Below are 18,594 nucleotides of genomic sequence, written 5' to 3'. Positions count from 1 at the left end.
GGAAGTGTTATCGTTGTATTACATTTCATTTTGATTTCACAAAGAATTTTTTGATGCTTGGTTATCAATTAAGATGCCTTCTTGGCCTGCAGAAATATGCGTGCAAAAAATAATACGTTACTGAAACGAGAATGTATCATCTTGAATGCCTAATCTAATCAATTAGTTATCAAATTCATCATCTGAGCCTAAAATTACTCTTTCGTAATCTAAAATTGAACTGCAAAGTTTATTTACCGAAGTTCGTTTGCTCGATGTCATTATTTTGTACCCAGTGATATAAAGGAAATCAATTAATTTATATAACTGAGCTGGCGGTTTCACATGGAATACAACGAAAGCTTTCACAAGAACATCGATACATGTGATCATGTTGTCCCTACATCTGATCAATTCACCGTCTATATATACATATGTACGATGTCCCAGATTTGAATTTTTCTGCATGGCATAGAATATGCGCAGGAGGGTAACATCCATTAACAGTATAGGACGCCGCGTATTTCGTTATTTGTTCGTTAAATGCCTCATCAGTATCCTGAAAATGAAAATTGATTTAGACAATTCATGAAATGATTAAATACCATTAATTAAATATGAAAATAACATAAATTGCCACATGGATCACGAAAATGTTATATAAAACTTTTTATCAAATTTCTAGCTCCGATTTCTTCAAGATTACAACTTGAACAATTGAAATTAGTGATATGATCAAAAATGTAAAAATTTTATACTGCATATATTTTTTGATATTCAAAACGTTAACATTCAGCGCGTTTTTGTCTTCCTCCATAGGAAGCTAATAGATTTACTGGAATTTTGATTGGAGCTCCGCAGACCCCTAGTGTTATATACTATTCTACTCAGCTCGACGAGGTCGGAACATGTGTATGTGTGTATATGCACTTTTTAATGCTTTTTCAACACATTCTCTCTCCCTTATTCGTTCAAAAGCTACTATTGGGTTGTTGATCAAAAGTATTAAGGTGAATTAAGGAGTATTAAGGTAAAATTTTGTGCATGAATTGAGCGAATCATCGCACAAAACATATTGCGCAAAACCAACACATAGAAATACTGAATATTTTTAATGGCTGAGTACGACATGTTTTGTTCGCTAGTAAAACAGACACTAACTATGTATAGTTATAAACCATGAGTATTTTTAGTTGACTAGTATGAAGACACAATAACATTTTACAATTCTTAAGCTCTGTTTATGAATATTCTTTCAAATCGCTATTCAAATTTGTATTTTCGAGACGGGTTTGAAAATTAAGTTATTGAAATTAATATCATTTTAATTCCCAACTTAGATTTAGAAATCTTAAATGACTAAAAGATTACAATTATGCAAGTGATGCAAAATTCTCACAATCAATCAACTAGTACGTGCGTTTATTGATATTTGAATGTGTGGAAAAAGCATGTCAGTTTTATTATGAATTAATGAAAATCAAATTCATCTCTGACATTTGTCGATGGTTTGTTTACTCTTGAATAACATGAAATGACATGGAACAGAATCGAATGTGTAAACAAGTCACTGATACCTGTCAAGCAATATTAAATCAATTCATTTTGTCAGATAATGTCAAATTCTTGAAAAATCGAATAAGAATCTTCACGATATTTGAGAAAATTAAAAGATAATTGATATTACCGGTATCCATCTAATTAGTGGTGAAGCAAGATCCTCTTCAATCGATCCTCCTTCTGAACTTCGTTTGATACCTCTGTTGTTAAGCTTAAGCATTATACGAAGACATCCGCGTAGACCATCTGAAATGTAGATTTAAGATAGGTAATCTCAAATATACAAATTTAGAGTGATTCGGAAGGCAAACGTTTTTAAAATAAGATTGCTGCACAAGGATTCGTAATAAACGCAATAAGATATATCGTTGGGCGTTTAATAAAGATTCCAAATCTTTCCGTATGTGTCAGTTATACGCATTCTCGATTTGAGACAAAATATTTGAGATGCTTTTACTTACCATCTTCTATTCTTTCGAAGGTATTATTACCAAACAGTAATCCTTTGGCGAAGGTGGATTTCAAATCGATATTTTTATTATAGCTATCATACAGGGCTTCAAAAAAATGCTGAACCTGTGAAAAATGTTATACATGTCAAAATAGCATAGAAAATATTTATCAAACTTACAGATATTTAGTTTCAAATTGTGATTGAAAAGATTTGTTATAAATTTCGTATTGATTTCACAGAATGAAAATGAACACTTACCAATTTTCCATTATACGATCGAAAATGTGGAAACGTAGTCATAATCTCTTTTGCACTTCCCTTCCGAGCAACTAATGTTGTATGAAGTTTAACACATTGGAGCATGCTGTCTCGAATGAAAATGAAGTTGGCTGTAGTTGCTTCTTTTTTGGCACATTTTTTAGCCACAGCAATCATTTCAGGATCATCTACCAGCGAAATCATACGTCGTCTGTACTTTTTGAGTTCAGTGGGTACTTTGTTAGCTAGGTTTCTAATATGTCTCTGTATATAACCAGTATGTTCATGACCAGTTCCTTTTCCACCGTTCGCATAAAAAAAAGCAGACTGCAAAAACAAATAACAGTACTATCATTAGCGAAGGTGTGTTTGAGAGAAAAAATCCTTCGCTCAATGCTCGGCGGCAAAGTATGGAGAATGGCGAAGACGCATGAATCACGTATTGTACCAATTATACAAACATACTGACATTGGGAGACTGATAAAACCAGACAGACTACAGTGGGCTGGACATGTAGCAAGAATACCGGAATATAGAATGGCCTATATTATGCTTAGCAGAGAACCTGGGGAAGGTCGTCTATTGCGCGGGCCAACTTATTTTTCTTCTTATTACGGTTGCTCCCTGTTATAAATAATACATGCCTCGCGATCACTGTTGCCAGTATAGATGATTTTTCATTCTGGAAAGCTTCTCCCCTTATAACATGCGATTATTAATCATTTGAAAACACTTAAACAAAGGTTATATCAGTCAAAAATATAGCTCTGAATTCATTTTGATAAGATGTTTGTTTTGAAGAAAACGTTTAGTTGAAACAGTTTATTAAAAAATTTTTTAAACACTTAATTTTGGGTAATTAGGTTTTGCAGATTTATTAACTAAAGCATTCAACATATTCTATTTGAGAAAAATACTAACATACAGAAGTACACAAAGGATTGGTACTATTTTCAAATACATCCAACATAATAAATATTTTCGTCCATATCACACTTCGTGATTTCAGACTTTCTAAATGCAACATCAAGCTACATTGTTACCGACGATACTGACAACACTTTTTCCACCACTCTGCAGTAATATTAATGTCAACAACTTGTACTTGCTTATGTCAATTTCAACCAATCACGAGCTGGTCCGAAACTGGTTCTCGAACAGGATTAACAATTGTCAAATCTTGTCCTCAGATATGATATGCACTTCACAAACTAGATATTTTTAGTAAGCATCTTACAACCTGTTCGTATATAAAAGATCTTGTTTGAATATTATTCAGTTATTTATAAATTGTATTCTAATTATCAGACCCTGTCAGCTTGGAGCGAAAACAATCTTCAGTTCAGCAACGCCATCGCACGGCATCACATTCAACATATCATGTAAATTGTATGGGTGCGTAGTGCTGCTATTTTGGCGCGCACGTATTTGACATTTCTCTTCCCTAATTCTATGTACGAGATTCGATGCGGACACACCTGAGGGCTCCATGCTAGCAAAAAATATATTGCCAATGATTTGTTCGGAAAATGTGAGAGCTGGGTATCTTGTTAATTTGATGTTTTTGTAACTATGTCATCAGCTAGGTAAAGTATTATCATCACGCCAAAGGTTTTGGCGTGATGTACAACGTAACAAAGAATGTACAACTTCTCAACATCGTAAGGTTTGTTTATACCAAGCATTTTAGAAAACTTCGGTTATCTCATACTACTGAAAATTGTAGCATAAATTGCTGATCATATTTCCGATATGAAGAAAAAAATATGTTGCTGCGTTTAATATAACAAAAGATATTCGAGATTAAATTCTGCCCATTCTCGTACAGGGTAAATTTTGAAAAGGCACCTCATAGTAAAGCAAGTCGTATTCACGACAAAATGAGAATATATGCAAATGGCATCGTATGGCGGATCAATACAAATTTATTTATACTCGCGTTACAGGTTAAGAATTCGAAAACGGAACTAGTGACCATCAATATCATGTTCAACGCTAAATATAACATGTCGAAAGTATTGCGCCTTTTTGTATTATGATGCGCTATAATGCGCACTAGTAGTAAGGTTATAGATTAACCTTATAAAAACTATTGCCGCTTTCAACTGCAGTGATAATATTGTTAGACAACAAAATATGCACATACCTCCGCGCTTCCATCTCCAACTGCCGTAGATCTCAAGTGAGGGAAAGTTATCAGAATCTTCATTGCTAAGAATTTTTTCTCTTCCACCGATGGATACCTTGAATTAATTGAAAATAGTTAGTTCGTTGTTATTTTGATATAATTATCAGTTATGGGAGGTATGAATTGAACAAACATCACATCCTAAGTAACATTTAGAATGCCTTATGGTTCTGATTATAATTTTTAAGAGTTTTGTGATTGTTTCTGCAATCTTTACAAGTTTTATGACAACTATAATAAGTGCTTCTTTTGACAAGTAATAAAATAGTGTTCAAAGCTTCTATAAAACCTGTTACCCGGGCTAACAACTGAACTAAAAGTAAAACAACTTGTACTAGAATAAAACCACGAATTTTTTTATTACTTCATATGCTATGAGTTATAAAGCCTATAGGTAGCAAAACGGGTTCAAAAAGTAGTCATATGATGCTTAGAACTATGCTTAAAGAAAGATGAGTATAAAAAGTTTATTATACTTGCAGACTTATTGCAAACAATAAGGAACCGAAATTATTTAAAATGCTCCTGATATAGTAGAGAAAGATTTCGTGCATTAATGCAGAATTTTATAATACACAAAGATCATTCATTATGTGCTTACCTTTTTTTCTCGATAATCATGTCATACCACGGACGACACAAGATTCTCACCATCCAGCAAAGTTGTTTCCTTTGCGGAACTTGTTGATGATCAAGCAGAGGATAAAGTATTTTTTGAGAGAAGATTTTATCCGATTCAAGTAATCTGCGGACCTTGGAAATACAGGAATATTGTTAAAATGCTTCAATTTTCTTGTTTGTTATTATTTACCGAAAATTCAGAAGTGTTTTGAAGAATATTTCCAGTGCTTGTTGAAGGCATATTCGCGTGATCAGCAAGTTCCTTATTTCTTCTAATAACTCCGAGAATGATCAAACGTGGTCCATTTCTGATGATTCCCATGTTCGTTAAATGCGATTCGTTCAGTTCCATCAATGAATAATTATTTATTTGTTCATCTAAAAGTAATATTTTTTGTCATATGTGTAAATAAACGCAAAAAACGCAAAACGCAAAAAAGATTTATTTAGATGGTTAATTTCTATTAATCTATTTTTCAATTTAGGAAAAACGTATGCTAGTAAATACTTTTGTTTGGTCTAATTCTCACAATCATTTTAGAATAAAACATTGATTGTTTATGTAGTCTTTGTATTTATCTTGATCATTAGACAGTCGCAAAAAGGCAGCATGAGAACGAATTACGAGGCTTAGTAAAGTCTGTCCCAGAATGTAAGGCGCAACTAGTTTTCAGTGGAAATAATGTAAATGTATTGGATATGTAATACATTTGGATATACTGTTGATATAAGTTAATTATATAATTATGACTCTGGCAAGGATTTGTAATCGAACTTCACGTAGATTTCGTCATTCGTGATTATATAGCTCAAATTTCCAGCAAATATCGCATCGAACAATTTTCGAACTGTGGGCCTGAGCGATGCTTTTTGTTTTGGACTGCTGTTAGGTTTCTTCTACTTATATATTCGAAGATTCAAACATTTGTTTGGTTTAAAGAACATTTGATTTCAAAGTGTCAGCATTTTAGGTTAGAAGTCCTTGCATTTTGGAATAAAATGCTGGAAACAAATAAACAGTTACATAAGTGGTGAGAAATAAAGTTAAACAACAGAACACAACCATAAAAAATGAGAGGTTCTTAATTATTTCGAAATCGTCGAGGTTTTCGACGGCGTCCATGCATTCTGAAACAGACTTCAATTGAAAATATGGAAAAATTCAACTAGCTATTGTGTGGATTTGAAAAGTATTATTCCGCTATAGTAAATCCAGAACTGACTTATGTATCCTTTCTAAAAACCATATATTCTCAAAATATGTGCTGTCAATAGGTTGAATTAGCCTTGAACAACAGTTTTACTAAGTGCTGATTAGCTCGAAATATTGTTTTCAATTAGTATCTTGAAAACATCAGCCCAATCAATAGTTTTTAAACCGAATGCATCAGTCATACAATAAGTGAAGTTGTTGACAATATTTTTATTTAGGTTTAATTAAGTACAATTTCAAAAAATATAATAATTTTAGTTAACTAAAATTTCTAAAAATACATTAATTCATTTTAACTAAAATTTCCAAAAATATAAGAGGTTCCAATTTTGATTTCAAATATACTATATATTTTATATGATTACAATTAAAATTCTATCGTAGTTAAGCTATTACGTTTATTTCTCTCAACTTTCGTGTTATCCCTTATTGTTTCTATTTAATCATTGTTTAACGTTCAAATTTTGTTTATAAAATATCATATATAAATTTGACTATTATTGCATAGTTTGTGTGTATCCCTGAATACTCTTTTTATGGCTTGTTATTATGATTAGTTATAAGTTTGTACATGCTGTTAAAATCTCAAAAATTAGTTCGATATCATGGTCATGCTTGTTAATAAATATTAATATAGCTATAAACATGATTAACCTACCTTTAAAATGGTAGAACTCTATGCGATATTTGAGCTTGATGGTATAACGTGGAAAAATCAGAAAAACGATTTGGAAGGTTATTTATTCATCAACATATTTTAAACTTATATGAAAGTATTCGTCTTCTTTTTGAACATATTTCCACAAGTTATAGGTCTTACGAGTAAGTAATTTGACACAAGGAATACGAATATTTTGCTCCTCTATTTCTACAATATAACTAAAAGAATTTTCACAAAAACGTAAACAATTTATCTTTTGTAGTATGCAAATTGTTTCGTCACCAGATTGAATAACAGCTTTCAACAGACCGAATTCCTTTTGCTCACAAATATAATATTTAACAACATAACCTGGTTTAAAATCAGTTCCATTTATGTTCAAATGAGTAATCAATGCAACAGTATTTGGCAGATCAAAAAGCAATAGTGCATCATCCAACGAATCTTTTTCAATTAAAGTGTGCGAAACAATCACTGATTTGTTTATGTCATATTTGTGGTGTTGTATGTTGTAAATTTGTCGCAAATTTAATCTTTTCGTCAAACTGTATGTCAAGTTTTTAAAATTATTACATGTCTTCGATTGACTTTTCGACTCTTTGAATTTGGCTTCAAATTGCATGCAACTAAAGTTGGCAATCGGTCCACATTCTTTGATTACCCGTTTATAATGTGCAAGATGGTGAACTTTATTTATGGCATCTGTTAAAGGAAAACATATTTTGAATAATACGAAAAACTTTTTTATAGCATCGTCTAGATCATTCAACATAGATTGACTAATTTTATATGAGAAGCAATAATATGATATTTTTAAAAGAAGTCCGACTATCTGTACTTTTTGTTCCTCAGTACTCAGTATATCCCAAAATAAAAATGGAAATGATCGTAAAAGCGTCCAAGTTTGAGCCGCAGACTGACCGATTGCATTTGATTTTGATTTAAGTTTTTCTAAAGTTAAGTTACCCGATGGCTTGTCATTGGATTCAGCATCGCCATAATGAAATTGTTTTATTCTATTATTAATTGTAGTAATGGAGATCAATTTTTTAACGCATACAAAATTGTTTAAAATTAACTTCAGCACCATACTAATAACACCTTCTAGCAAATCGTGCATGGGGTCAAAAGTGAAATTATTGGCTATATTAAAGTGTGGTATATCATTTAAACATGATCTTTGTTTTATTCCAACTTCACTTGCTTTTTTTGTTTTGTTATATACTGCTGAGAGATCAGAAGCAATACTGTCGGGTGTTCTAATCGGAACAACTTCACCATATGCTCCAGATAAAAAAAGATGTCTATCTATATAGCACATTCTGCAAAACAATGTTGACTGTGGAGGCATCAGCTCGAATATATCGTGAATTGCTAAAGTGTCACCAAGTACATTGACTAATACTGCACGAAGTATACAAATAACTTCAGAACCTTTCCGAACGACAACACCTTCTTCTAGAGATAATGTTTTCAGATCTTCGAGAAGTGGCTCTAATACTTTTTGATATCCATACTTCTTCAATACGTTAGATTTTACCATGAGCGCAAGATAAACTCGATCGATCGTTGAATTAATTATCGGATCAAAGTTCTGAATTTTGAAAGTAACATTTGTTAATTTATTATTGCTTTTACGCGATCCTAAAGGATTCAAATATTCGCCTTCATCAATGTGCAGAGATAGTCTGATAGCATTAGGAAATTTCGAAAGAAACTCGTGACTTCCAAAACGCTTTCCATCTTTATATCCACACAAATTTCCATCTGGATTGGAATGCTCATTTTCCAGCATTTTGCGACAAGCTGAGTTTTGCACAATTAGTTCCAATGTATCACGAATTGATATGTAGTGAAGCTGATCTATAGATACAGTAGTCCTTTTTTTAAAAAGGTTAATTTTTTTCAATGATTGCCCACAACGACGAACTGTTGTTCCAAGTCTTACTGTTTTAATGTTCTTCGTTTTTCCCAAAACGATTTGTTTTGGTTCAGGTATCGCACATTTAGACTTTGCAGATAAAAATGCTATATTTTGTTTGAAAGTTTGAACATCAGCGAAAATATTAGGGAGTTCACAACTATTAATTAAATTTGCAACTGCCTCGTCGTGAGAAGTCAAGTCTTTTAGCGGAAGAAATTCTTGAATCAATCTTATTACATATCGGTTATAGTTGTTTAACATCGTTTTGCTGAACTTCATGAATGTTTGTATTTTGCTTTCTGGAAGTGATACATCACATCGCATTTCCGTTATGAATTCAGATGCCAAGTCATACATATTCTCTAATGTAACAGGGTTCATAAAAAATCCTGCATTCGTAATAGTAGCTTCAACATTGTTTATATGGTTGGAACATCCTTCTATGGCATCGATATTTGTATTAACTTGTGGAGACTCATTTGTTTCAATCGCTAATTCTTTGTTCATTGGATGAAATTTCAGCAAATGTTTTCGCAAGTCTTTAAAATACGTGTTTGTTTGACCACATACTGAACATCGGAATGGTAATTCATTTGAAACTGAAGTTTTAAGTTTATGGATTCGAATAAAATGATGTTTAAGTTCATCTACATGTCCCGGTATGAACTCATTACAATCCGGAATATGACATCGCAAACCTTACGTTGATTTGTATTTGTTTTTAAGTTGTAAATTTATATAAAATGTGACCATTACCTTCCAATATAGACAAACTTTCCTGGTCCAGTTTTTCCCTTAGTTCTTCCATTTACAGTCGGCTTTATACTAACAAGAAAGCGAGTGAGTAATATACATAAATTGTGATAAACTTCCGAATATAATTTACTCCAGAACAATATAAAAAACAATTATTTTTGATTTTTCGCAGCTGAACATGGCGCCGTTTTTTCACTTTTTGTTTTTTTTCCACACACCCAAGGCTTGTTTTTATTCTTCTACAGCCGCTACACGCATCTCGAAAAATGATTAAAAAAAACCTTCAATTTCGCCTTAAATATAACCATTTTATCACTAATCTATTTTTTCATATAAATGGTTAAAAATTAGTCAAAAATGGTTATGTTATTTTTAGCGTGTAGCACGGCATCACATTCAACATATCATGTTAATTGTATGGGTGCGCAGTGCTGCTATTTTTGGCGCACTCGAATTTGACATTTCTCTCTCCTGCTTCTATGTACGAGATTAAATGCAAACTCGCCTGAGGGCGCAATGATCTCAAAAAGGATGTAGCCAATGATTTGTTCGGGAAATGTGAGAGCTGGAAATGTGGGAAGCTGGAGATCTTGTTAATATGATGTCTTTGGTGCTTCACAATAACTAAATAAGCAACAAATAAAGTAATAAGAATTGTAGACTGTAGTAATCTAAAAGATTTACTCAAAAATAAAATTTAAGAAAATAGTCGCGAATAGTTCGTAGTAGTATTACAGAGAGGAGAGTTGGCATCACTGGAAGTGCGATGCGGTGTTCTGGTGCTGCTCTCAAAAATGTATAATTTCAATGCGTTGTTTGATACGTATAGTTAAAAATTTGGTAGAAATAGTTATTTTGAGTGATAGTGCAGGTGTGACAAGTATGTGTTTAGAAGTGAGAGTGCTATTTATTGAATAATATTGATCCGCGAAACTAAAGATGCTCAAGCGGCGGATACTGTGAATTTATCGCCCCAAAATTCAACGATGCTAACCTGTTAACCGATCGAAGCGCCGTCTGCATGTCATTGTCGGTGTTGTCGGATTTCTATGGAATGTGTGAAAGTTTACAAGTCGATCGTGTCATTCAGACTGAAGGTCTAGGGTTGGTCTGCAGCGGACCCATTCGCGAGTGTTTTTATTTTATTCTTTCAGTGGTCGTTTGTCATCTCGCGTTGCTGACAGCAGAGCGAGCAGGAGGAAAGGGATACTAGTGAGATCGTTCCATTTATATTTTTCTTACTTATTATATTTCTCCTGAGTATCGAAAATCAGGTATTGTTGAGATTATATTGTTTACCAAAACATATCCGGATCTCCTTCCCTCCCTACTAACAAATCTCCTATCCCGTGATGCTCGTGGAGATACAGTGGTACTCGCGGTCTTTAGAAACAACGAGTATCGGACTAACATTCCTTCCTTTCCCTCAGTAGCACAGCCTTTGGTCGTAGCCAGCGTCGTTATTGATCATTTAATACAAAGTTAGGAGTGAGTGGGTATGGACAGTGAAAATGATTTGCTTCTCCCAGCTTCATTTTCTTGGTTCATTGTACGTTTTCACTCATTCGGCCAATCACGAAGTGCAACTACGGGCGATCTACTTCAGCTCAGCTCAGCGAATAGTTCGTAGTAGTATTACATATTTCATTGTTGATATTTATCTGGTGGTACTCCCAAACAGCACCGCCCAGCCTGCCGGTAGAATGTTGATGGCTGATACTTCAAAATTCACAGTAACTTTTTTGCTAAGTGAGCTTTTTCCTAAAAAGTTTGAAGATCTTCAATATCCATGAATCACATGAAAGGTATGAACCGTTGTCTACTAACAAAGATCGATTGAACGTTCTTCGAACGAGTATCATCTGGGGTCGACTTGCATTTCCCACGTAGCACAATACAAGCCAATATTTGATACATTATTTAAAATGATCATTATGATCATAATATGACAGTTCATTTTGAAATAAATAAATAAATTACTGAGTGCAATTTATTTATTGATATTAGAAACAATTCAATTCTATTTAGTTTTTGCATCACATGGATTTCAACATTTCATAAATATTTGTTGTGGTTTTTTTACTATTGAGGTTTTATTATTAGTTTATTTATCTTTCGGATAAGAAAAATTTTCTGATCATGTGTGCGGTTTTGGAAATCGAAACCAGAAAAGTTGCGAGAATATGTGTTAAAAATATAAAGCTTGTGCCACAGTTTTTCATATTTTTTCTAATATCCAGGAATATTCACCAGAGTTTTCTCTGTTTGAGGCAATGTAAAGCACTTTTTTGCTAAAATAATAAATGCTGAAGTCGTATTAAAAAATCTGTTTTTATGTACTAGAAAACAAATTAAAAAAATGACTAGATATAAATAAATATTAGTTTACTTCGATTATTTCGAATGTCTTCATCGACCGTTACCAATTTATTAAATACAAGTGAAACTTATGACAAGTTTGAAGACCTTAGCGAGCCAACCTCTTGAAATGGATAGTAATGTGTTGTCTTTTACCTTTCTTGTCCTTGCAGAATAAGTGTCAACCGTGAAACTAGTCGCGGTCGAGCAACAGAACATTCATTCCCTGCATCCGGAATCGGTACACGGCTTCCTCTATCCAAACGCGGAAGCAAGTGTGCGATAACTGAGACTTCATCTGCCGTTGTTCGTTGGTAGGATTCGGATCCAGATCGGAATTGTAGGTGGGCACGTCCCAGTACACCGTTAGGATTCACCGTTCAACGTACCACTCGTTCGAACCAGGGAGGAATCAGCCACTACAGAAGCAACAGCAAGGCTATCCAACACCGCCACTGGTTGCCGTTTCTTCTTTCACCATTCCCGGAAAAATAGAGAAGATAGCGGTTCCGTCGTCGGTTGGGTTGCGGAGTGCATATCCTACTGGTAGTCCGTTGCTAACCTCCAAGACGGAAGACCCCAGGCAAACGGGGACAGAGTCTCGTGCCACGGGGAGGGAAAATCAAGTCCCCCCCGCTAGCCGACGCTGGGTCCCTCCATCACTGAGACCGCAACATGGACTCACCGAAGAGGCCAGAATTGATTCGATTTTCCGTAAAGTAAGTCTTTTAATTCTACTACGATTGCGTATCGTTTTTCTAAAGGTTTCATATTTTTAGGTACGCGGTATTTTGAATAAATTAACTCCAGAGAAATTTCAAAAGCTCAGTGATGACCTGTTGAAGCTCGACCTAAACTCATCCAAGATTCTAAACGGAATTATCCTGCTGATATTTGACAAAGCTTTAGATGAACCCAAGTACTCGTCTATGTACGCACAGCTGTGCAAACGGATCGAGAAAGAACTAGAGATCGATATCGACAAAACAAAGTCCAATACCTTCCTGCAAATATTGCTAAACGTTTGTCGCGACAAGTTCGAAAACCGAGTCCAATACAGTGAGAAGATCATCAATTCAGAACTCGCTCTAACCGATGATTTGGAGGAAAAGAAAAATGTGGCCAAACAAAAGATACTGGGTAATGTTAAGTTCATCGGCGAATTGTACAAGCTCGACATGCTGGGTGAGCCACATCTGCACAAGATGTTGCGCTCACTCTTCACCAATAAGTCGGGTGCGACGACGGAGAAAAATTGCGAGGACATGGAATGCTTGGCACAGCTCATCAAGACATGCGGAAAGAATCTGGATACAGAGCTGGGAAAACAGCTGATGGATCAGTACTTCGATCGGATGGAACAGTATTCCCAGTCGAGCAAATTTCCACCGCGCATCCGGTTTCTATTGCGTGATCTAATCGAGCTGCGCAAAAACAACTGGACACCGAGAAAGGTGGCCCGTGTTGAAGGACCGGCTCCGATCCAGGAGCTCACAAACGAGGATGACCTGGTGCTGCGGCCGCCATACGGCAGTCGAGGCCGCGACTATCGGAATTCGGAACGGGGCGATCAGCGGGACTGGATTAGTAAGTTCTCACTTAATCCACTCAACTTCAACGACAGTTTCAACCTGCTGAGCGTTTCTAGTCCATCACCATTGATACCACCAACGTAAGTTTCAGATCGTGATAAATAAATGATTCTTTTTTGTTTGACTTATATTAATTTATGACTAATATCGCCAACAGGTATTCAAATACCCAAAACGGTTATGGTAACCGTGACCATCGCGACAACGGTGGTGGTGGAGGTAATTATCGCATGCACAATAACCGTGGCGGTACCGGTCAAAACCAGCATAACAGCTACCACGGCAATGGTGGCAACAATAACAACATGCGTTTCAACAAGCACAACAATCATCATGGTGGTCGGGATGGTGGCGGTAATCAGAACCATCACCACCAGAATAGTGGCGGTGGATCGAATGTGCACAATATGTCCTACCAGAACCGAGACAGCATGATGAACAACAAGGATTTAGCGCCACGGTTCAAACGTAATCTGATTCCGCAGAATCCGGTCGAGGATCTGCAGATGCGTCCTACACCGAACAGTTTGCTGTTTAAGACCCAAAATATGAACATGAAGACGCAGTTGCCGATATCGCAAACGCCTTCATCGCAGTCGAGCAAACCGAGCGGTTACAACTCATCGCAACTTGGCGATTTTCCGTCACCGCTGACCACCCGAACGCTCTTGAGTGAGCAACGCGCGGCGTCTGCTGGTAATAGTGCCTTTGGGGCAAACACCGGCAATAGCGGTTTATACAATCAATCCTCTTCGTCATCCACAAATAGCAGTGGACTTGGCTCTGGTAGTACTTCTGCAGGAGGACTCAGTAGTGCTGGTGGTTTCAACAACCCTACACCAATTGGTCAGCAGAATACACCGAGGAACCTGAGCCCATTATCAAACCAACAAACTCAGTTAGGTCGTAACAATACACACAATCAAAAATCTCAATCCAACCAACAGATTGTCAATTCAGCATCTGTCACAACACCAATTAACAATACTCTCCAAAAGGAGCAGGTCATTATCAAACAGGTTTCTTCGGAAAAGACCGAGAAAAAGGGAAAGAAGGATAAGGGTCCTAACAAGGAAGAATTTTTGAAGAAGGTTTCCATTTTCGCTTCCGAGGTGTTGCTGGACAACCTGAAGGGGCAAATCGAGCAAGATAAGCAAAAACGTAATGAAAAACCAATCGAGAACGGTGCCGTGCAGGTGGTTGTTGTGGAAGTGGTTGATGAAATTTCGAATCCGGATACTATCAACGAGGCAGACCTTAAGGTGAAGACAGAGGATGACAAGTCCTCAGAGAAGGGAGATGACGGTTCGGAAACAATGAAATCTGAAGACGATGACAAAGTGACAACCGAGTCGCTGATGGATGAACTGGTGCGCGAGTTCTGTGAGCTGAAAATACCAGAAAAGTTCATGCGCGACTCAGTTATCAAAGTCATGAACGAAGTGCTAGACAAAGCAGATCCATTCCACGAAAAAATTATTGTATTTCTACAGCGACTACGTAAACTGAACAAACTTTCCAACGGTGCCACGTTGGAATCGTTCAAAGCGCTAGTCAATTCCATGAACGAGAAGGAAAAAACCATCCCAAAAATCACCACTATTGTAGCGTCTCTATTATCACGAGCAGTTCCGGTTAAATTATGCAAACTTTCCGATATTTCCAACTACACCGACAATGGGCAACACTACCCGCTGTTCCTGCTAGTGCTGCAACAACTGCACAAGCAGCTCGGAAAATCGAAGCTACAGGAGATGTTCCAACAAAGTAAAGTGAACCTGATGAGTAGCCTTCCGGAAAGTGACCGTACTAAGGATCGAATGGCGGAGATTCTCGAAGATCGCAATTTAAGCTTCTTGTATCCACTACTGCGGGTGCAGGCCGAACTATGGAAACAGATTCAAGCCGATGCCAATCCACAACAGTTCTACAAGTGGATCAAGGAAAACGTGGAAGCCAGTTGCTACATCGATCCAGGATTCATAACCGCTGTGATGACGGTTTTGTTGAAATATATCACCCAGGTAGCCGATATATTTTTCGTTTTTTTTCTCGCTTAATAACTTCAGTGTTTGATTCTTTGCTATCGCAGGAATCATCTAAATGTGCAGATGAGAAGCAAGCTTTGGAAAAGGAAATGGAAACGCTCAAGAAGTACTGTCCGGTGCTGAACGCGTTTCTCAATGGTAACAATGACTTGCAGCTGATTGCCATATATGCGATGCAAGTGTACTGGTACAGCATTGATTTCCCAAAGGGTATGTTTGATCCACGTTGTTTCTTATCTTGATTGTTGTCTAATTGATATTTTTCGCACCGTTTAGGAGTCCTATTGCGTTGGTTCCGTGAGTTCTACGAACTGAGTGTAATAGAGGAGGACGCCTTCCTGCGCTACAAGGAAGACGTCACCGATATGTACCCGGGTAAGGGCAAGGCACTGTTCCAGGTAAATCAATGGCTGACCTGGCTAGCGGAAGCAGAGGACGAAGACGAGGAGGACGAGGAGTAAATATTTCAATTCGTGGTGTTTACACCATGATTCGATTGATGGTGATTTATGAAATTTAGCAGAAAAGGTTTATTTTTATTGTATTGTAAATTCCAATCGTACCTTTTGTAGATTGTTTTTAATTCTGGATAAAAATTTGCTTCTGAAATGGATGGAAAAAGGAGCTGTTTTACATTAGTTGGATTTGCTGATTTTTTTTATTTCCTTCTGTGTACCGATCAGTGATTGATTAGTGACAAAATCGTAGGTTAGCTAATGAAATTGGAATTGGTGTTTTGGTTTGTTTTGATGCGAATGGTTGGGTAAAATAGATCACACATACACAAACCCATAAATGTAACACCAGACACTCACACAAAGTAAACGGTAGCAGTCTAATTGAAATAGAATATCATTACAAAAACTCAACCTATATAAAAATAGAACTGTAAAATGCAAAGAAAATAGTGTTCTTCTCTGTTCGCCACTAATTAGATCAATTTGTATTCGCCAAATGTGAGAGTAATAGTGAATCAATCTAGTTCTACCAATAAAAACAAGCATGCTAAGATCGAATGGTGAGAAGATCTATAATAGATTGTAGTAACTGAATGGAAGTGCAATTGAAGCTTCTTTTGAAACAAAGCATAGCGTGAGATGATTCGATGGAACCTTTGTATATGGCATTAGATTTGACTTATAGTGTAAACAACTAGTGTTTAATTTTTGTAAATGATGCAAATATAGACAGAAAAGTAAAAAATATTGTGTGGTGATGCAAGTTAGATCTTGACTACTCGTCGGCACCGTTGAAAATCACTCGTTCACTAGTATTCACTCTGATACATACACACGCTCATCGCAGCAGCTCCAGAAAACATATAACGGCATTGTATTATCACTAAAAGGAATGCTAATCTGTCATCGCCAAACCGAATCGGTTGAAGCACCATTTCCAAGGTGTCTTCTCCGTCAAATCCTCAAACTTTTAGCATAGCATCTATTTACGTTTAAGTCACGTGAGAGTCTTCTTTGAAGGAGAAGAACAGTTCCCCAACACCGATAAACAATCGGTCGTTATAGTTTGTTGCTAAAAGAAGACTGAGAGGGAAACAAACGAAAATTGAACTAAATTCACATTAAAAAATATCAATCCACATAATAGAACAACCGTAGCTCGTAGGTAGATTAAATATGAATATCTAGCCAATTATCCAAATGGACGTAAGTTGATTTCATCATCCCTTCAAAGTCCATGGAAGTCCAATATACTAATTCAATCAAAACCTCTCAAGCTCTCGGGTCGCAATATCACACTTTCAAACTTTGTTCCGTTCGTTGGGAGAGCATTATTGTTATTGTTCTTTTACCCAAATTTAACCCGAGAGTCAATTATAGTGTTGGGAGAAGAACTTACAATATGTATTGCAGACTTCTTAATCTTCGGTAGTGCTTCTGATGAAAATACTGACTACACAAAATTAACCATTAAATACACATGATGTAACAACTAGCAAAAACAGTCTCAAACTGTAATAATTACCTTCCGATTCCGCAAAATCTACAGACGAAAAACAGTCAGTCCCGCAAAGTTTCGTCGCTGATTTTGGAAAACAGCGATTCAAAAAAAGGAAGAAAGACTCTTGCAGTCCGTTCACCACGTCTTGAAAACAAAAAAACATTTTAGTGAGATAGGATATTTTCATGGATGGAGGCGCAAAAAGAAAAGTACGAAAATATGTAACACTATCATAACCTTGTAGAGAACGTGAAACAAAGAACTTAAATCAGAAATCTAAAGTAACGTATTGCAATCCGTAAGCTAACAAGTTTGTTGAAAGAAGAAAAAAAAAACTGAAAAGCAAAACAAAAAAATGTGCAAAATACAAGAAAACAACAAAAATAAAATCACGAATTCGACAAACCTCCAAACCATAAAGATATCCGACTTTTTTTTCTACAGAAATCATTGAGAAACCGAATGAGAGGCGCGCGCTCCCGTAAACTTTTGTTTTTCAAAATGAACTTTTGCCCGTTTTCAAAGTTTTTTGTCCGGGTTAAAAGTTCAATGCATTGGACGCTGGTGTTATAGATCAGTTTTATTATGTCCGACCTTCGACCTGGAAAGATTTTTAGTGTCAGAAAGGTCGTAGTATTAACCATGCAATGATTTTGTATGCTATGAATCGGCTGCGAAGTCTGTTGAAACAGAAAGGCCAACTCTACAAAGAGAATGTAATACCAAAACTTAGCTTCCTTACGAAGTTGGATTAGGATGTTGAAATCATCACATTAAAATTTAAGGCCCTTATTATCGGTGTCACTACACCGTGAAATTAAGTAAAGTGAATGTGACCCTTATTATGGGTATCACTTCACGATGGAAATCAAGTGAAGTGAATGTACACTGAGCAAAATACCATAGTAACCGTAGCCTGTTTTCCATTGTCATTCAACTATAAGCAGCCCTTACACGAGACAATATTATTGTTAATACAAGGAGTATTGACAATACTTTTGATCGTGTAATGGAAACTTCAT

At 36.0% G+C, this 18,594-nt stretch overlaps 1 protein-coding gene and 1 long non-coding RNA gene across 2 annotated transcripts; one reads left to right on the top strand and one right to left on the bottom strand.

The window, feature by feature from the left end:
- Positions 1 to 261: 261 nt before the first annotated feature.
- LOC131438852 (uncharacterized) lies at positions 262 to 2,043 on the bottom strand. The gene is made up of 3 exons (XR_009230997.1): positions 2,001 to 2,043; positions 1,667 to 1,785; positions 262 to 538 (listed from the first exon to the last, which is right to left on the bottom strand). It is a non-coding gene; the product is annotated as an uncharacterized LOC131438852 (long non-coding RNA).
- Positions 2,044 to 12,324: 10,281 nt separating this feature from the next.
- LOC131438851 (eukaryotic translation initiation factor 4 gamma 2) lies at positions 12,325 to 17,992 on the top strand. The gene is made up of 5 exons (XM_058609188.1): positions 12,325 to 12,692; positions 12,753 to 13,645; positions 13,723 to 15,589; positions 15,658 to 15,823; positions 15,890 to 17,992. Exons 2-5 carry the CDS (start codon positions 12,903 to 12,905, stop codon positions 16,072 to 16,074), a joined length of 2,961 nt encoding a protein of 986 aa, XP_058465171.1. The 5' UTR covers positions 12,325 to 12,692; positions 12,753 to 12,902; the 3' UTR covers positions 16,075 to 17,992.
- The last annotated feature ends 602 nt before the right edge of the window (positions 17,993 to 18,594 follow it).

This window comes from Malaya genurostris, chromosome 3 (genome assembly GCF_030247185.1).
Source record: "Malaya genurostris strain Urasoe2022 chromosome 3, Malgen_1.1, whole genome shotgun sequence".
Classification (NCBI taxonomy): Eukaryota; Metazoa; Arthropoda; class Insecta; order Diptera; family Culicidae; genus Malaya; species Malaya genurostris.
The sequence above is the reverse complement of the archived record's forward strand: the minus strand, read 5'-3'. Positions and strand labels throughout refer to the sequence as shown.